Here is a 21,202-nt window from a genome sequence, read left to right as displayed (position 1 = left end):
CATGTGGAGCTTCTGGCCTTTCTCTCAAGTGCTAACAATGCCAACCCCGTTCCCTCAGTACTGGGGTCCCAGCTCATTGCTGAGCCCTTTAGGAGCTGTCATAAATAAGAATGATAAAAATGGGGAAACTGAAGCATAAAGGTAATAGGGAGGCAGAGAAATAGGAGCCTCAGCGCTCAGTGCCAAAGTCTGGAGAACTTGTTACCTGTGAGTATAACGCTTAGTTACCTACTGCAGATTGACAGAACTGGAGCAGGGCATCCTTCATATGTGGATTTCACATCAGACCCCTAAGCCATGAACATGAATATTCTGAGTTGTCCCATTTTGTAACCATGCATGTGATTTTTCTCCAATTGTACTGCATTCTCTAATGCAGTCACATGGCATCAGGAGTCAGGAACTGTGACAGGGATCCCCAAAGCCATAACAATGTAGTCATTATGGTTGGGACTGAGTAATGGTTGTATTGCAAAATCCCTCCAGTCTTCTGGGGCTTTCCTCTGCCACCACAATTGCCATGGAACCTGACCCAATGGCCATGGCCAACCAGTGAGCACCATCATTCAGCCTTTCACAGAATGGACTCAAAAGATTTCATTTGGCAACAATAATTTATTCTTGCCACAAAACATGCTTCATATCAAGATTAAAGACACATGTGGGAGGCTTTGAGAGTTCTAACTTTTCTCACTTGGTATTTAGTTCTTTCTTGAAATACAAGATTAGGAAACCTAGGTTATTCAGGGTTATAGCAATCCCACAGGGCTAGAAAAAAAATCCTTCAGAGGAAAAACAAAAAAGGAAAAAGTCCGACCCAGCTGGAAATAAAAGTAAGAGTCTCTAAGGTTACTCTTTAGTGTGGTTTCTTTGAAGACTCAAACAATTTCATTTCCAGAAGCCATTTGACGGGAACTACATACTATGACCTGTATATACTTACCGAGCTATTTTTCTTGATGAGACAAAATACGTTGCTAAGGATACGCGCGCACATGATCAGGTCCTTCTGTTCTTGCAAGTGCATGTGGAGGTGATGAAGAACAACAGGCAAGAGAATGTACCGGGAGTCTGAAGGGAGGAGAATCATTAGTGTCACATCTGTTAAAAGTCCCACGCAAACCTTGGGCAAATCCTTATCTACTTTTAAATTTAATTTTAATTGTTAAATTATTAATGCATACGCTTTAAAAAGTAATAGTTCTACATGGTTTGTATTAAAAACCAGTAGTTTCTTTCCCCATATCTCCCCAACCCAAGATTCCTACACTCAAGAGGCCTTTAACTTTTAGTTGAATAGGTTTCTTCTTTTATTTATTTATTTTTTAGCCTCCAAATTTTTAGACGGCAAGCTTTGCTTGGTATTTCCTGGTTTTTCATTGAGATAGATCATCTACTGAATTCCTATTATGGTAGATGGGGATTTAGCTTTTTAACTCCCTTTCTCTGCTCTGCAGCCTCTCAACATAATTATATCATAATTTTTGTCTAGGTTAACATTTTGAGTTTGCTGCTTTTCTGATTTTCAACGCTTTGTACATGATCTGTTTCTTTTTGGTTTTGTTTTTGTTATTCTCTCTGAAAGTTTTCAGGAACTTATCTTTTTTCCTGGAAATTCAAAATTTCACAGTTAAGTACTGTGATTGGTCCTTTCAATCTGTAAACTCATGTCTTTCGGTTCTAAGAACTTCCTTTGAATTATTTTTGTGATTACTTCCTTACTCCTGTCTCCTTTGTCCTCTGTCTAGAATTTTAATGACATTCACATCGTGTATCTCTTGAACTACTGTCTACTTTTCTTGAACATTTTCCATCTTTTTGTCTAGTTTTCTGAACAATTTCCTTACTTTATCTTCCAACCCTCCCATTCAACTTTTTAATTTATGCTGTCATATATTTAATCTCTAAGAGCTTTTTCTTCTTTCCAGAGCCAGTTTCATGGGTGTGCAACTTGTGCAGTCACACAGAACCGTGTACTCATGAGGGGCCATGCTGCGTTTAACACTCTGTGGTTGCCATCTTGAAATTCTTAATCATCTTTTAACAAGCAGCTCTATATTTTCATTATGTAGCCACTCCTGCTTATTTTCCCGAATGTTCTCATTATACAGCTTCCTATTCTTGTTTCACAGATGTACTATCTTCTGTCTCTGTAGAAATCATAGACAATTTTTTGATGTTTTTCTGCTCCCTGCATTATCTTTTTCTTTCAAGTTCTTTTTTTCTGTCTCTTCATTTTGGCCTCTGCCTTTCATAGTGAGGTTTTTCTCCAGTGTCTGGTAATCTCTCACTGCCTATTCATTGTCTTAGTTATCTAGGGTTGCTATAACAAAAATACCACAAATGGATGGCTTTAACAAAGAGAAATTTATTCTCTCACAGTCTGAGAAGCTAGAAGTCCAAATTCAGAGCACCAGCTCTAAGGGAAGGCTTTCTTTCTCTGTAAGGTCTGGAGGAAGGTCCTTGTCATCAATCTTCCCTTGGTCTACGAACTTCTGCACATAGGAACCTCAGGTCCAAAGGACGTGCTCTGATCCCAGCATTGCTTTCTTGGTGGTATGAGGTCCTCTTGTCTCTCTGCTTGCTTCTCTCTTTTATATCTCAAGAGAGATTGACTTAAGATATGATCCAATCTTGTAGATTGAGTCCTGCCTCATTAATATAACTGCCACTAATCTGGGAACCATGGCCTAGCCAAACTAATACACATATTTTTGGGGACACAATTCAATCTATGACATTCATCACTGCAAGTGAGGCACTAGAATGCTGATTGGAAAAGAAACTCTGTGTGCCTAGGCAAGCTTGTAGACTACTGAAACTTCATTGCAGGGATAGGAAGCAGCCAGTGTTTCACTGGGAGATCCCTAAAGTTCAGTACCTGCGATGTTTTTCTTGGGCTGGTCAACTCTCTAGAGAGGAATCTGTCAAGTTCCTCTCTGAGGAGCATGAACCTACGTTTTCATAATCTGAAACCAAGAAGGAATTGGCTGGTGGGGGTTTCCCTGATTAACTGGGAAGCCCTGTTTTTAGTATGAAGCCTCATTCCAAATTTAGCTGTCTGGTGCTTCTGATTCCAGGCGATATGTCATTCATATTCTCTAGAAAATAAACTTTCACTTTTTTTTGGCTCCAATAGAGACGTTTGGGGCAGAGGGGGGTGCTAACTATTCCTCATAAGTTTTCACACTCCAAGCATCTTTCATCTTTATAGGTACTTGACATTTTCTACTCCAGAGCCTTTCTGAAGCCTTTTTGAGTGTTCTGAGGTGCTGTGGTATAAATCAGTTTGTTTCTTGTTGGCTCCACCCCAACCCTACCCGCATGGTGCCTAAGTATCAGTCTTCCCCTGTCTGCTGAGTCAGTTGCCATTCATTCTTGTTAAAATTGTTGCTATCTCTTACGTGCTGTCCTCTCCTCTCTCATTCTCTTAAACCTTGTGAGCTTATGCTTTTTAAAAAAATTTCTTTCCTGCAAATAGATGCAGAAACCCTTTTGAAAACTTCAGCAGATCAGTTCCAGCAATACAAAAAATAGGTATTACTTCATGACTAGATAGGGCTTATTCTAAACGCAGTGTTTAACATCTGAAAATCATTTTAGTGTACTTCTATCAGGGAATAAAGATAAACACATGCATCAATTCTTCACACCTAACTGGAAGTCTTATATCAATCCCTAACTTGTTCTTAAGTATTCAACATAGGAGATAAATTAACAAAAAATATATTCATATAGCATACATTTCAATTTTTGAAAAAGTAAGAGTAGGTATACTTACTGTCTACAACAGGTTGTCACGTACATACAATTACTGTCTATTAATGTCCATTATTTCTTGACATATTAAGGAGCCCTGGTGAAGCAATGGTTAAAGAGCTCGGCAGCTAACTAGAAGATTGGCTGCTTGAACCTACCTGGCAGATCCCTGGTAGAAAATCTGGCTATCTGCTCCCATAAAGATTACAGCCTAAGAAACCCTATGGAGCAGTTCTATTCTGTCAGGTGGGGTCACTATGAGTTGGAATAAACTTGACACACATCACTTGCAGATGCCCTAGCTTCTTCCCCTGTTCTGTTGGTGTCTCTAAAGGATTTCATTTGTGCAGCAATTCAGAAGAACTATTCTTGGTTTACCAAAACTTGTGTAGCTTGTAAGTAGCTTGCATAAATTAAAATTCCATCTGACTCACTCAAGAAAAAACAACCTAAGTAACTTTATGCCTATTAAAGAAATTGAATCTGCAGCTGAAACCTCCCCACGAAGAAAATACCAAGTCAGGTGGCTTCACTGGTGAATTCTATGAAGCATTTACAGAAGAAATAATACTAATTCTTCACAGAGTCTCTCAGAAAACAGAAGAGGAGGGAATACAATCCATTCATTTTTTGAGGCTTGCATTACCCTGATGATGAAATCAATCAAAGACATTGTAAGACCAGAAAACTACAGACTGATACCTTTTATGAACATAGATGTAAAAATCCTTAAACAATTTTAGCAAAATTAATCTAGTAATAGATGTATAAAACACCATGACCAAGTAAAATAAGATTTATCCTGGGAATGTAAAGTTGGTTTAACATTTGAAAGTCAATCAGTCAATGTAATTCACCACATTAGCAGTAGATACAGAAAAAAAAAAAAATGACAAAATTCATCATCCACTCATGACAAAAACTCTCAGCAAACTAGAAATAAAAGGTAATTTCCTCAACTTGATAATGTACATAAATGAAAAGCCTACCTACAGTTAACATAATACTTAGTAGTAAAAGACAATTCTAAGATCAAAACAAGGCAAGGATGCCCAATCTCACCAGTTAAATTCAGCATTATGCTGGAGTTCCTAGTCAATGTAATAAGGCATTAGAAAACAAAAAGAAATAAAATACTTATAGATTAAAAAGAATAAGTAAAACTGTCTTTACTTGCAGATGACATAATCGTTGTTTTGGACTGAACTGAGCTCCCCCAAAATATGTATTGTAAATCCTAACCTATACCTGTGGTTCTTTACTTCTTGACTGCTGCTTCTATGGGTGTTGATTGTGGATCCAGGAAAAATGAAATCCTTGACAACTTCAATCTTTTCTCCGTTTATCATGATGTTGCTTATTGGTTCATTTGCAAGGATTTCAATGTAATCCATAGAGAAGGCTGTGGTCTTTTACCTTCATCGTTATTTTAAGTTCTCTTTACTTTTGGCAAGCAACGTTGTGTCATCTACATATCGCAGGTTGTTAATGAGTCTTCCTCCAATTCTGATGCCCTAATCTTCTTCATATGGTCCAGCTTCTTGGATTATTTGCTCAGCATACGGACTGAGTAAGTACAGTGAGAGGATACAAACCTGACACACACCTCCTGACTTTAAACCAATCAGTATCCCCTTGTTCTGTTTGAACGACTGCCTCTTGATCTATGTACAGGTTCCTCATGAGCACAATTAAGTGTTCTGGAATTCCCATTCTTCTCAATGTTATCCATAAATTTGTTATGATCCACACAGTCGAATGCCTTCGTGTAGTCAATAAAACACAGGCAAACATCTTTCTGGTATTCTCTGCTTTCAGCCAGGATCCATCTGACATCGGCAATGATATCCCTGGTTCCACATCCTCTCCTGAATCTGGCTTGAATTTCTGGCACTTCCTTGTCAATGTACTGCTGCAGCTGCTTTTGAATGATCTTCGGCGAAATTCTACTTGTGTGTGATATTAATGATACTGTTTGGTAATTTTGACATTCGGCTGTATCATGACACATTGCATTGAGCAAGTCTGCTGCAAAAAGAACTCTTTAAAACGTTAAAAAGCAAAGATGTCATCTTGAAGACTAAGGTGTGCCTGACCCAAGCCATGGTGTTTTCAATCACCTCAAATGCATGCAAAAGCTGGATAATGAATTAGGAAGACGGAAGAATAACTGACACCTTTGAATTGTGGTATTGTTTAAGAATATTGAACATAATACCATGGACTGGCAAAAGAACAAACAAATCTATCTAGGAGTACAGCCAGAATGCTCCTTAGAAGCAAGGATGGCGAGATCATGTCTCACATACTTTGGACACGTTATCAGGGATCAGTCCCTGGAGAAGGACTTCATGCTTGGTGGAGTAGAGGGTCAGTGAAAAAGAGGAAGACCCTCAACAAGATGTATTAACACAGTGGCTACAACAATGGGCTCAACCATAACAATGATTGTGGGGATGGTGCAGGACCAGGTAGTATTTTGTTCTGCTGTATGTAGGGTCAGTATGAGTTGGAATGGACTGGGTGGCACCTAACAACATACCTGTGCTTATAATCCCATTTGGGAGTGGGTCATATTTGTTATGTTAATGAGGCAGTATTAGTGTACGGTGTATCTTAAGTCAATCTCTTTTGAGATATAAAAAGAGTAGACTAAGCAAGCAACTAAGCAAGCAAGCAGAGATTGGGGAGATAGATGTCACATCACAAGAAGACAGCCAAGGAACCAGAAACAAGACTTTCCCCCAGAGCCAACAGAAAAAGAGTTCCCCTAGAGCTGGCACCCTGAATTTGGACTTCTAGTTTCCTAAACTGTGAGTGAATAATTTTCTCTTTGTTAAAGCCACCCACTTGTGGTACTTCTGTTATAGCAGCACTGGATAATTACGTTTCACATACTCTGGACATGATGTCAGGAGGGATCAATCTCTGGAGAAGGACATCATGCTTCATAAAGGAGAAGGTCAGCAAAAAAGAGGAAGACCCTCAATGAGATGGACTGACACAGTGGCTGCAACAATGGGCTTAAGTATAACAAGGATTGTAAGGATGGTGCAGGATCCGGCAGCGTTTTGTTCTTTTGTACACAGGGTTGCTATGAGTCGAGTCGGAATTGACTCGATGGTACCTAACAACAACAACAGATAACTAAGATAATCATCTATATAGAAAATCTTGTGAAATCTATAGAAGTATTACTAGAAATAAGTGAGTTTAGCAGCATCACAGAATACAAGGTCAATATACAAATATCAATTATATTTCTATATACTGGCAATAATCAGATATTGAAATTAAAAAGCAATGCAAGATACAACTGTTGGTTTCTTATTGTCTTCTTGATTTGTTTGAGGAGTTAGGTTTGAAGTCTCAGGTTCCTTTGATGACTGCCACTGGGCTACCAACACAAGGAGATCTGACCTTAGGTTTACTATCAAAACAAAGGACATAAGACACAGGCATTCTTTACTTTAAGAAACCATGATATGTCCCTGTAGCCAGTAGGGCTGATTTCTAAAAATTCAATTTGCAACCAACTGTTAATAACCACTGCATAAAAAAGGAGGAAATACTTTGCATATGGTATATATAAAAAGAAAGTATATTACTATCTAGCCAGCATATTTGCTTTTTCTCTATTTCTAGGACAGTGTCAGCCAATGCAAATGATAAAATCTGTGGGTAAATGCCAAACAAACTGAGTGGTTAAAATGCTAATTCTTACCTTTAAAAGAAAACACCTAGACCCGTCAATAGGACTGGGGAAAAAAAATTCCCACAGCTGAACAAACTCTAACTTCCTGTACTTGTAACAATAGAATCTGCTGTGTAGGTTCTTTTTGAAAGAGGGCACACACTCATATTCCATATCTTAGATAAAAGCTCACTGCATCGTATGTCTTGCTGAGTGTATGAAGGAGTGATTTCCGTTTATTTTTTATTTTGCTTGCACACACGTGAATGGCTCAAACCAGCTCTCATCAGTAATTCCCAGTGCACACGGGGTGAGGAAGGAGGCGGCGCAGCTAAGCAAAGCTGGTAGATGTCCTCTTGGTTATTAAGTCTGAGGACAGTCACAAGGTGACCTTGACTTCCTCTCTCAATAAAGCTTTAGGCAAGGACCTGGAAGTCAGCATCTGTCCATGACGGAGCGAGGTCTCTGAGCCACATGGTGCTACACATGGCTACCTGTCAGTTTCCACAAACTGGGCCTGAACACAGGCTGGACGCCAGCAGAACTCCAAAGCTGCTGCTACCTGGCAGCCCCAGGAGGGGAGACGATAGACCAGGAGGGCAGGAAGGCACGCTGATGCACCGCTCTGCATGGAGCGGAGCTGCTGCTGCACCAGCGCTACTGAAAACCTGAAACCAGAGCTGGGCTGGCCTTTGTGATCAAAGCCACCAGGAACTGAACTGTCAGAGTCACAGACAGCAACACAACCTGCAAATAAGCCTTTCAGAAACTCACTAGAGTACACACAATGAGAGCTCAGAGTGGAAAGGATCACTAAGGAAAATAACAGCAGGGAGCGACGGATGATTTCTGACCTCTTTACTGGATTTAATCCCAACCTGGATGCCTCCACCACATGGTATCTCTCCTAAAACAAAATGGATGCTTACCTGCAATCATTTATTTTGCCAATTGTGCTGTGCTCCTTGCCTGAGACACCTGCAACCTGCCTCCCACTCTGCCCCCACATTCTGTCTGTCATATTCCTGCTCATCCTTAACTCCAAAGTTGCATTTCCGATAAGATTTTCTGTTTTTTAGTCATGTTGTTGTTGTCAGTTGCCATCAAGTGAACTCCAACCTATACGATCCAATGTACAACAGAACAAAATGTTTCCTGGTCCTGCACCATGATCATTGGTATGCTTGGGTTCACTGTTGTAGCCACTGTATATTTTGAGTACTTTCCAACTGAGGGGGTTCATCTTCCAGCACTATACTGGACAACATTCTGTTGCAATCCATAGATCTTTCATTGGCTTATTTCCAGAAGTAGATCATGAGGTCTTTCTTCCAGACTAGTCTGTCTTAGTCTGGACACTCTGCTGAAACTTGCCTACCATGAGTGACCCCGCTGGTATTTGAATTACTGGTGGCATAGTTTCCAGCATCACAGCAACATACAAGCCCCCACAGTATGATGAACTGACAGATGGTGGTTTTTATTCATACACATCATTTATTCAATAGCTATTGCTGCTTCATCCAGATTCCTAGCACATTATGTAGTACACAGTATTGATTCATGAATTGTCTATTAAGCACCTACTACATACTTTGGACATGTCAGGAGGGATCAGTCCCTGGAGAAGGACATCATGCTTGGCAGAGTACAGGGTCAGCGGAAAGGAGGAAGACCCTCAATGAGGTGGATTGGCATGGTGGCCGCAACAATGAGCTTGAGCGTAACAACGATTGTGAGAATGGCTCAGGACCGGGCAGTGTTTCGTTCTGTTGTGCATAGGGTCGCTACGAGTTGGAACTGACTCAACAGCACCTAACAACAACAACATGTGCTAGGCAGAAACCCTGGTGGTACAGTGGTTAAGAGTTTGGCTGCTAACCAAAAGGTTGGCAGTTTGAATCTACCAGGGGCTCCTTGAAAACCCTGTGGAGCAGTTCTACTCTGTCCTATAGGGTCACTATGAGTCAGAATTGACTCCATGGCAATGGATTTGGTTTTTATGTGCTAGGCACTGTATGGAAGCTAGACATATAGTTGTGGTCAAGATAAAGACAGTCCCTACTCTGCGGGATTTTCCTTTTAGGGTGGGGAAGACAGACGGGCATCAAACAACTAAACACCCAATTCCTTATTTGGTTACAGCTGTGTTAGGTACTCCAATAAACAGCACAGTGTACTATGAGAGTTATTAATGGGGAGGGGGAGACAGTTAGGGGGTTCCTTGAGAAAGTGGGGGTTAACTAGGTTCAGGGAGTGGGTAGAAAAAGTAGATTCCAAGCAGAGGAAAACACTAAGGACATGAGACTAGGGAGGTGAGCAGGGCCAGATCACGGGGCCTGAAAGATCAATTCTGGAATATATCACCTAAGCAAAAATATGACTGACCAAAACTGAGAAGTGAATAAAGGATTCTAGGCTGGGAGGGATATCACCTGGTACGAGTTTCTGAAAGATAACTTTGGCTACCATGGATGGATAGGGAAAAAGAGATATGAAAAAGGAGTACAGAACCACCTGGGCAGTTCAAACCCAGTGGCTACTAGGATAGCAGTGGGGATGGGGAGAAGTAGCCAGATGGGAGAGATGCTATGGAAGCACATTAGGCATCTCGGTGATGAGCTGGAGGTGAAGGACAAAGGAGAAGGTGGTTTCAAGAACGGTTCTGAGTGTTTTGGGTATATGCAACTAGGTGAATGGTGTTGTCATGTACTGAGATGAGAAATGAGCAGGCTTTAGACATGAGAGTTTGAGGAGCCATGACAGAGATGTGGAGAGGGCAGTTAGATACTCAGAGTTGGAGCTCAGTGGAGAGAACTGGCCTAGAAATACAGATTTGAGAGTTGTGTCTGCATGTGGATCATTAATTGAGGTTAGGTGGGTAGGATGGCCCCTAGACTCAATCAGCTTTCCTGTCACAAGCATAGTTATTTGTTCAACTTCTGCTTCCATATTAGACTATAAGTAGAGTGAGGGCAGGAATAATACCTTTTTAGTTTGCTACAATATCCTTAACATACCAACTAGAATGGGGTCTGTCATAATAAAAATTTGTTGAATGAATGAATGAAACTAATCATGAGTTCTACTAGATCTTACGGGCAACTGAAATAGAGCCTGGCATTTCTGTCTCCATGTTTTAACACAGCTTAAAAGGGAATGGTTTAGGAGGGACATTAAAATGTACAGGATTCACCCTTTCCCGGGAGTGGGCTTGAACTAATGTGCTTGTTAGTGCCAGTCAGTATTGAAAAGTTCAGAAAAATGACAAGAGAGAAAAGATTAAATTGCATCTAAACTTGACATGATCATTTACATAGAAAATGTTATAAAGTCTAAAAAAATGTGACTAGAAATAATGAGTTTAGCAATGTTTAGCAACCAGACATTAAACAATACCCAACATTATTAGAAATAATGAGTTAATCACATTTAAATTAGAATAGGCTATAATACGTGAGTTTACATTTATTTTCCTACAAAACCAAAAAAAAAAAAAAAACCTGAAACCTGTTGCCATCTAGTCAATTCCAACTCATAGCAGCCCTACAGTACAGAGTAGAGCTGCCTCATAGAATTTCCAAGGAGCACCTGGTGTATTCGAACTGCCAACCCTTTGGTTAGTAGCCATAGCACTTAATGACTATGCCACAGGGGTTTCCAACAGCATAGTTAAAAGCCAGGGTAACTATAATTTTGTTGATGCATACTTTTTATCTTAAGTTATATGTTCAGGAAGAGGAATTACCTAAACCTCCTAGTTTTTTCTTTGTCTCATCTAGGGAAAGACGCAGAAACTATTTTCCAAAAAATGCTCATTTCCAAGCACTTCATTAAGAACCTGTACATAACACGGCCTTACCTAACATACACCTTTAAAAAACAACAAAAAATTATAAGTTGCCTTCGTTATCTAGTGCTGCCATAGCAGAAATACCACAAATGGATGGCTTTAACAAAGAGAAATTAATTTTCTCATGGTCTAGTAGGTTACAAGTCCAAATTCAGGGCATCAGCTCCAGAAGGCTTTCTCTCTCTGTTGACTCTGGAGGAAGGTCCTTGTCCTCAACCTTCTCCTGGTCGAGGAGCTTCTCAGGTGCAGGGACTCTGTGTCTAAAGTACACGCTCTGCTCCTGGTGTTGCTTTCTTGGTGGTATGAGGTCCCCAACTCTCTGCTTGTTTCCCTTTCCTTTTATCTCTTGAGAGATGAAAGGTGGTGCAGGCCACACCCCAGGGAATCTCCCTTTACACTGGATCAGGGGTGTGGCCTGAGCAAGAGTGTTACATTCCACTCCAATCCTTTTAACCACAGGCAGAAATTATGATTTATAACACACAGGAAAATCACAAAATGGAGGACAACCACACAATACTGAGAATCACGGTCTAGTCGACACGTATTTTTGGAGGACACAATTCAAACCACTATGTAAGGGCAAATGTTTAATAAAATCAAGAATAGAGCCTGGTAAAGGGGACTTCTAAGTCAGTTGGCAAAATAATTCTATTATGAAAACATTCTGCATCCCACTTTGAAATGTGGTGTCTGGGGTCCTAAATGCTAACAAGCGGCCATCTAAGATGCATCAATTGGTTTCAACCAACCTGGATCAAAGGAGAATGAGGAACACCAAGGTCACACGATAACTATGAGCCCAAGAGACAGAAAGGGCCACATGAACCAGAGACTTACATTATCCTGAGACCAGAAGAACTAGATGGTGCCCGGCCACAACCAATGACTGCCCTGACAGGGAGCACAACACAGAACCCCTGAGGGAGCAGAAGTTCAGTGGGATGCAGACCCCAAATTCTCATAAAAAGACCATACTTAATGGTCTGACTGAGACTAGAGGAATCCCGGCGGTCATGGTCCCCAAACCTTCTGTTGGCCCAGGACAGGAACCATTCCCGAAGACAACTCATCAGACATGGAAGGGACTGGACGATGGGTAGGAGAGAGATGCTGATAAAGAGTAAGCTACTTGTATCAGGTGGACACTTGAGAGTGTGTTGGAATCTCCTGTCTAGAGGGGAGATGGGAGGGTAGAGAGGGTTAGAAACTGGCAAAATTGTCAAGAAAGGAGAGACTGGAAGGGCTGACTCATTAGGGGGAGAGTAAGTGGGAGTAAGGAGTAAGGTGTCTATAAACTTATATGTGACAGACTGACTTGATTTGTAAACATTCACTTAAAGCTCAATAAAAATTATTATTAAAAAAAAAAAAAGAATAGAGCCTGAACAGCTTTGAAAGCTGTTAACTTTCAGCAAGTGCTTCTTCATAGTGCACTGATGGCAAAGGACAAGTAGAAAAGGCTTTTCACACCTGAGCTTTTCCACTTTGGCAACAGAGGCCTGAGGGAAAGATGGCTACAGGCAAGAAGGAAGAGTGGGGCTACAGGAATTGAGGCTGGAGGGGGCACAACACTAATGACTCAACCACAGGCTTTCTTGAGGCCCCAGGCCATTTTCGAAAATATATTTTTATACTGGATAACCAATGTGAAGTGTGCATAAAGAAAACTAAGGTCTGTACACTTTTTAAAATGGTCTTGCACTATCATTTTGCTTCTAGAGAAAAGAGAGGCCCTTATTCAAGCAACTCGACTAGTCTTTATAAGTTCCCCATGCTACTTTGCAAGCGCTGGCTAGAGTTTAAAACAAATGACATTTTCAAGTGTGAAAGAAATTTGAACACTACCAATGCAGATAAAATCAACACTAAACTGTACTTTAACTACCGTTCTAAGAAATAAATCTACTAGACACCCAACAACTGTTGCTGTTGTTGTGTGCCCTTGAGTAGATTCCAACTCGCAGTAACCCTATAGTACAGAGTAGAACTGCCCCAGAGAGTTTCCAAGGCTATATAATCCTTATGGAAGCAGACTGCTACATCTTTCTCCCATGGAGCTGCTGGTAGGTTCAAACTGCCGACCTTTCAGTTACCAGCTGAGTGCTTAACCACTGTACCACCAGGGCTCATGCCCATCAACTATAGTAAGATTTTATATATTCTTAAAGTTGTCAAATTAAAAGATACACCTATCAAACACCTTTCTTATATATATTACGGACAACAATGAGGGAACAAAAAAAACCAAACCCATTGCCGAGCGCTTAACCACTGTGCCACCATAGCTCATTCTTATCAATTGTAGTAAGATTTTATATATTGTTGAAGTTGTCAAATTAAAAGATACACCTACTGAACACTTTTCTTATCTATATTATGGCCAACAATGGGGGGAACCAAAAAAACCAAACCCATTGCTGTCAAGTCGATTCCGACTCATAGCAACCCTATAGGACAAAGTAGAACTGCCCCATGGGGTTTTCAAGGAGCAGCTGGTGGATTTGAACTGCTGACCTTTCGGTTAGCAGCCGAGCTCTTAACCACTGTGCCAGCAGGGCTCCACAATGGGGCAAGGAGGCATTAATTTCTGGAACGTACTTTTAAAAATAATCTAATAGTCACTTGAGACTGTGTTGGCACCTCCTGTCTGGAGGGGAGATGGGAGGGTAGAGAGGGTTAGAAACTGGCAAAACCGTCAGGAAAGGAGAGACTGGAAGGCAGGAGCGAGGTGACTCATTAGGGGGAGAGTAAGTGGGAGTATGGAGTAAGGTGTATATAAGCTTATATGTGACAGACTGACTTGACTTGTAAACTTTCACTTAAAGCACAATAAAAATTATTTAAAAAAAATAATCTAATAGTCTACCCCTCCCTCCCATCTCTTATTTATTTATTTTATTACAGCCTAGAATGAAAGCTACAAGGCTAGTAATGGGCACTGAGGAGTTTCTGCTGAGAGGAGAAAAATATATATATTTGACTACTTTCTTAAGAAATTTCCACCCTAAAACACTAGTTTTTTTTTATTTAGACAAAAGAAAGTATTAGCGTGCTTCTCATGAACAGTGTATGCTCAGTGTATTCAGATGTGTATGCTTACTTCTATTATCTGCACTGAGTGTTGGCTGATAAACTGCTCCATTATCCCCAAAGCAGAAAGTCATATGACTTTTGGTTAGCAAGAAAATCTCTTGGCAATGACTGCAGACCTGTGCTAAAGGAATCATCAAGTGCCATGTGAAGGAGCCAAGTGCAAAACTAATGCAAAAACCATTGCTCGTATGATAGAGCCTGAACTTGTAGAATCTAGAAGATTCTTTCCCTGTCCTTTCTCTACTATTGCCCTAAATTACCTTTCCTACTCTGGATACTTCTCTCCTCCCTAAACTTTAACCTTCCAATCTGTTATTTCATTAGGCCAAAGCTGTCTTTTCCCAAATTATTCAGATCTTACTATCCGTGGCCTACAAGAAATATCAAGGAACTTAATTTTGTGGAGACAGGGATGAGTTGCCCAATTTTTATACCTTAAATAAGGCTGCCTGGACACTAGGTTGATTTAGACTTTGGATGCCAATCTACTTAGATTCAAATCTTGGCTATGCCCTTCAGTTTGGCCAGACACCCTAGGTTCTGACCTTGGCCATGCCTTCAGGACTAAGGTGGAGGGCAGGGGCAGGGGGGTACTCAGCCCTCCTGCCTGGCTGTGAAACGGCTCTGCCTACTCTGCCCTGCCCTGAAGCTGCCCAGTGACCCTTAACTTGACCTGGCTTTAATCTTAGTAAGACTTCTTTATTCCCTTCTTTGGTGCTGACCTTTGTATTATGTGCTCTTCTTTCTGTCTCCTCAATGGATTAATTTCTAATCTAAACTAAACCAGGAATACTCTGCAGCCATGCTGGTGCCTATGTGTGCCTCCTCTGCTTTTTTCTCCTTGGGATTCCAGTAAAACAACAAATTTTAGAACTTCCTAGTTCTCTTGGGGGTAGGGCTTGTAGCTTTTTGGGTTTTTTTCTCCAAAATGTTTTGATATTTATTGTCTTAAAATGTGGCCAATCTGTCTTCTGTATTCCTTTCCCTGGTTAATTTGAACCCCTAGAAAATATGATGCCCTTAGATTCTTCAAACTTCTATTTCAATAGCCAGTTTTTCTTTAATGATCAGAATTAAGCTCAGGGTAGCAACTGTCTTCACCGTATTCTACCTTCTAAGAAATGTAACTGTCACTGAGGCTTTGTCTTTAGCTGAGTACTTAGCTACTTGATACACTAAAAAGGCCTTATCCCTGCTTTATCTCACCCTTGTTTCAAATGTGTAATTCAATCAGGAAAGTGTCATTGTAACCCCCATCTGGCGAGGATGTGCATCTCGCACAATTGCAGCACTTTCGTGTTTCTTTTACTTTCAGTAAAAAAAACAAAAAAAAACAGATTTCTGAGTGGTTTTATCTTCTTTTATGGGGCTAAGGCATCACACTGTTTTTGGATGTTTCTTTTACTCATGTGTGGTAGGCAGAGTAACAGTCCCCCCAAAGATGTCCACAGCCTAATTCCTGGAACCTGTGCATATGTTACTTTACATGGTAAAAGAGATTTTGCATATATGATTAAGTTATGGATCTTGAGTTGGGGGAGAGTATCCTTGACTGTCTAGGTGGACTCAATGTAATCACCGGGTCCTTCAAAGTGAAATAGGGGAGGAGGGGAGTCAGAGTCAGACAGAGATTTGAAGATGCTATGCTGCTGCTTTTGAGGATGAAGGGAGGGGACCACAAGCACAGCAAAGCAGATGGCCTCTAAAAGCTGAAAAAGGCAAGGAAATGGGTTCTTTCCTACAGCCTCCAGGAAAAACAAACAAAAAAAAGCCCTACCAACATCTTGATTGTAGCCCTGTGAGAACCATTCAGGACTTGTGATCTCCAGAATTATAAGATAATAAATAGATAAGAAATAAACTTGTGTTGTTTTAAGGCACTAAGATTGTGGTAATTGTTCATCAGCAACAAGAAACTTTAATACACCATAACTATACCCAAAACAGAGCCCTGGTGGCATGGTGGTTAGGAGCTTGGTTGCTAACCAAAAGGTCAGCAGTTCGAGTCCAGCAGTCGTTCCTTGGAAACCCTACTCTGTCCTATAAAGTCACCTTGAGTCGGAATCAACTCGACAGCAACAGGTTTTTTTTTTTTAAATATCCAAAACATAAGTCTGTTATCGCCAAATTTTGGTGATGGTACTCACTTAGTTCCTAGATAACTGTTTACCAATTCTCTATCATTTGATGTAGTTACTTCTGGGAAAATATGATAAAAATTGGTGCTTGCAATCCCAATCTCCCTTAAAAAAATTCTGTTCTCTGTTGTAAAAAGTGTATATGTATGTCTGTTTAAAGGAGAGGTCAAATGTGTTAGATGGAACCCTTTTACTCATTGTTTTCAGTGGAATATCACTGGCGTCTTTTTACTATGGTTCTTCCACCCTCACCCTGCCCTGAGTTACACAGTTTTATTTGTATCTCTCTTCTTCTTCCCCTTCGGTTAGACAGAAACCACCTGGTTTTTGTGAGATGAACAATGGCCCACACAGATACCGCATCTTGTTTTTTGACACCATCTATGGAGTCAGATACTTCCATTGTATATCTTCTTTTCCTTCCATCATCTCATATTTCAACTGGACAATACAAATATGCCATATCTATGCCCTAAGTCTGGATGGTACAAATGGTTAAGGCGCTTGGCTACTAACTGAAAGGTTGGAGGTTTGAGTCCACCCAGAGGTATATCAGAAGAAAGGTCTTCCAAAAGCCAAATCTACTTCCAAAAAAGGAGCCATTTAAACCCGTGGAGTGCAGTTCTACTCTGACACACATTGGAACGCCATTAGTCGGAATTGACTTGGTGGCAACTAGTATGCCCTAGGTGGAGCCCTGGTGGCACAGTGGTTAAATGTTCAGCTGCTAACCACAAGGTCGGCAGTTCGAATCCGCTAGCCGCTCCCTGGGAACCCTATGGGGCGGATCTACTTTGTCCTATAGGGTCGCTATGAGTTGGAATCAACTCAATGGTAATGGGGGTATCCAAAACCATGGGGGGTATAGTACACCCTAAGTCCATAATTTCTGCTTTAGAACCTCAGAGTCACCAGAAACACTTCTCAGGTTTTTTTAAAACTATCACATGGCCCCATGTGACTTACACAGAGAGGGTAGTATGAGCCCTGGAAGGCTTTCAGGGATTTTTCCTGTTTTTCTCCATAAAGACAGTCTCCTTCCTGCTGTGCCATGCCACATTTAAGCAGGACAGTCTCTGTTTCCTCAATGATGAGTCACCAAACATCCAGCTGAGCCTCATCCTCTGGGAGTTAGTGACAGAACTCTCTTCTCTTTTTTTTTTGATTAAAAAAATTTTTTATTGTGTTAGGTAAAAGTTTACAGTGTAAAGTAGTTTCTCATTTAAAAGCTTATACACAAATTGTTTTGTGACGTGGGTTGAAATCCCACAATGTGCCAGCACTCTCCCCCTTCCCCTTTCTACCCTGGGTTCTCCACGCCCTTTGGTCCAGTTTTCCTGACCCTTCCTGCCTTCTCGTTTTTGCTTGTGGACAGGTGTTGCCCATTTTGGTGTCATATACTTGATTGAACTAAGAAGCACATTCCTCATGTGTGTAATTGTTTGCTTTGTGGGTCTGTCTAATCTTTGGCTGAAAGGTGGATTTTCGGAGTGGCTTCAGTTCTGAGTTATCAGGGTGTCCAGGGGTCACATTCTCAGGGGTTCCTCCAGTCTCTGTCAGACCAGTAAGTCTGTCTTTATTTGTGAATTTGAATTTTGTTCTACATTTTTCTCCTCCTCTGTCTGGGACTCTCTATTGTGATCCCTGTCAGAGTGGTTGGTGGTGGTAGCTGGGAATCATCTAGTTTTTCTGGGCTCAGGCTGGTGGAGGCTGTGGTTCACTGGCCCCTTGGACTAATGTTTTCTTTGTGTCTTTGGTTTTCTTTATCCTCCTTTGCTCCAAACTAATGGGACCAATAGATGTATCTTAGGTGGCTCCTCACAAGCTTTTAAGACCTCAGACGCTACTCACCAAAGTAAGATGTAGAACATGTTCTTCATGGATTATGTTATGCCAATTGAGCTAGATGTTCCCTGAGACCATGGTCCCCAGCCCTAAGCCCCATTAACTCAGTCCCTCAAGGTGTTTGAATATGTCTAGGAAGCTTCTATGACTTTGCCTTGGTCAAGCTGTGCTGACTTCCCTACATTGTGTGTTGTCTTTCCCTTCATGAAAGTTAACATTTCTCTACTACCTAGTTAGCGATTTCCCCTCCTCACCCCTTCCTTCCCTTGTAACTCTCAAATGCTGATTTTTTTTTCTGTGTGTAAACCTTTTCTTAAGTTTTAATATTAGTGGTCTCATACTATATTTGTCCTTTCGTGATTGATTTATTTCACTCAGCATAATGTCCACCAGACTTATCCATGTTGTGAGACGTTTTGAGGATTCAAAATTGTACTTTATTGTTGTGTACTATTCTACTGTATCTATGTACCATAATTTGTTATTCATTCACCTGTTGACATGCACTTAGGTTGTTTCCATCTTGTGAATAGTGCTACAGTGAACATGGGTATGCAAATGTCTATTCATGTGACAGCTCTTAGTTCTCTAGGACATATTCCTAGGAGTGGGATTGCTGGATTGTATGGTATTTCTATTTCTAGCTTTTTATGGAGGTGTCATATTGTTTTCCATGGTGGTTGTGCCAGTTGACATTCCCACCAGCAGTGCATAAGAGTTCCAATTTCCCTCTAACCTCTCCAATATTTATTGTTTTCTCTTTTTTTTTTTTTTTTTTGACTAGTGCCAGTAATATTGGGGTGAGATGGTATTTCACTGTAGTTTTGATTTGCATTTCTCTAATGGCTAAAGATCGAGAGCATTTCCTCATGTGTCTGTTAGCTACCTGAATATTTTCTTTGCTGATGTGTCTGTTCATATCCTTTGCCCATTTTTTTTTAACTGGATTAGTTGTCTTTTTCTTACTGAGGTGTTAAGATATTCTATAGATTTTAGATATTAGACCCACGTTGGATATGTCATAGCCAAAAAATTTTTCCCAGTCTGTAGGTTCTCTTTTTACTCTTTTGGTGAAGTCTTTTGGTGAGCATAAGTGTTTAATTTTAGTTGCTCCCAGTTATCTAGTTTACAGTCTGGTGTTTTTGTGCATTCTTTGTTACAGTTTGTATTAGGGCCCCCTAGTGTTGTCCCTATCTTTTCTTCCATAGTCTTTATCATTTTAGGTTTTATATTTAGGTCTTTGATCCATTTTGAGTTAGTTTTTGTGTATGGTGTGAGGTATTGGTCCTGTTTCATTTTTTAACAGATAAATACCCAGGTTTGCCAGCACATTTGTTAAAAAGGCTATCTTCCCCATTTAATGGACTTTGGTCCCTTGTCAAAGATCAGCTGACCATAGGTGGATGGGTTTACATCTGGGGTCTCAATTCTGCTCCGTTGGTCTATGCGTTTGTCCTTGTATCAGTACCAGGCTATTTTGATGACTGTGGTTGTAAGAAGGTTCTGAGATCAGGTAGTGTGAGGCCTCCTACTTTGTTCTTTTTCTTCAGTAATGCTTTGCTTATCCGGGGCCCCTTTCCTTTCCATATAAAGTTGGGGAGTAGTTTCTCCATCTCATTAAAGAATGCTGTTGGTATTTGGATGGGGACTGCATTTTATCTGTACATCACTTCAGGTAGAATTAACATTTTCACATGTTGAGTCTTCTTGTCTATAAGCATGGCATGCTTTTCCATTTTGTAGGTCTCTTTTGGTTTCTTGTGATAGTGTTTTGTAGTTTTCTTTGTATAAGTCTTTTACTTCCCTGGTTAGATTTATTCTTAAGTATTTTAACTTTTTTAGCAGCTATTATAAATGGTATTGTTTCCCTGATTTCCTTTTCAAAGAATTCTCTCCTCTTTACTGGCATCTGCCTGGGATTCTAAGAATGCTGTTGATCGTGAACTTCTCCAGAAGCTTATGCTTCTTTGTAGTCATCTTCCACGGGTAGTGTCCCATACAACACTAGCAGGCAGAGATTCCCTTCTTCTCTTCCCCCTTCATGCCATATTGTCACAACCCACAACCTCCCAACCTGGCTCGAAACCTCTCCTCCAGATCACTGGCACAAACCTTCCAGAATCCACATTTCCTGGGCCTCATGAGTCCTCCTACCTTCCTACTCCAGTAAATACTCTCATCAACTCCCATACAGACCAAGATCTTTGCTTCTGGATTGCAGCAGTGTCTTCTCTTTATATTCTTTAGTCCTGATTTCTCTACTGTCTACTGAGAGTCAATCATCAACAAGGAACTAAATCCATAGACACAGCACATAATAAACACAATCCTCTAAAATAATGCCCTTACATTTGAAAAAAAAAATTGAAAATTTGTGTTGCTCTTCTCATGCAGGACTTTAACCTAACAAGGAATGATCTGGTAAATGTGGGAGAAACATGGCTGAAATCACCAATTCTTCTGAAATGGTCATGAACTTTTTAGTCTGTTGAAAGGAGAGTTGGCGTGGTCTGAACTTTCATCCTCTCCACTCTGAAATTCTTGCTCCCAACTTCTCAGGAGTCCCTGATCATTGTAACAGAACCCCTACGGCTTCAGGAGCAGAGTTTAAAAACCACTGCAACAAATATTCTTCTGCCGTATGCGATTTACTTCCATGGGGGAGAAATCAGAAGGCTGAACTTTCTTTTATGTTGATTACAGCGTTATTTGTTTCAGCAAAAAAAAATTACGAACATACCAAAAGTTCACCAATGGGAGAAAAAGAAATTATCCATGAAACGTTCATTCAGTGGAATGTTAAATGAGAGTAAAGGG

At 40.6% G+C, this 21,202-nt stretch overlaps 1 protein-coding gene across 3 annotated transcripts in view; it reads right to left on the bottom strand.

The window, feature by feature from the left end:
• The window catches only part of DOCK4 (dedicator of cytokinesis 4), a 487,078-nt gene that overhangs the window by 105,400 nt on the left and 360,476 nt on the right, over window positions 1-21,202 (bottom strand). For all 3 annotated transcript variants that reach the window (XM_049893613.1, XM_049893614.1, XM_049893615.1), the window contains exon 24: window positions 944-1,071. In XM_049893613.1, coding sequence (XP_049749570.1) covers window positions 944-1,071 — 128 coding nt within the window. The remainder of the gene's footprint in view (window positions 1-943; window positions 1,072-21,202) is intronic.

The sequence above is a fragment of the Elephas maximus genome, chromosome 8, assembly GCF_024166365.1.
Source record: "Elephas maximus indicus isolate mEleMax1 chromosome 8, mEleMax1 primary haplotype, whole genome shotgun sequence".
Lineage (NCBI taxonomy): Eukaryota > Metazoa > Chordata > Mammalia > Proboscidea > Elephantidae > Elephas > Elephas maximus.
This window is presented reverse-complemented; position numbering and strand designations above follow the sequence as displayed.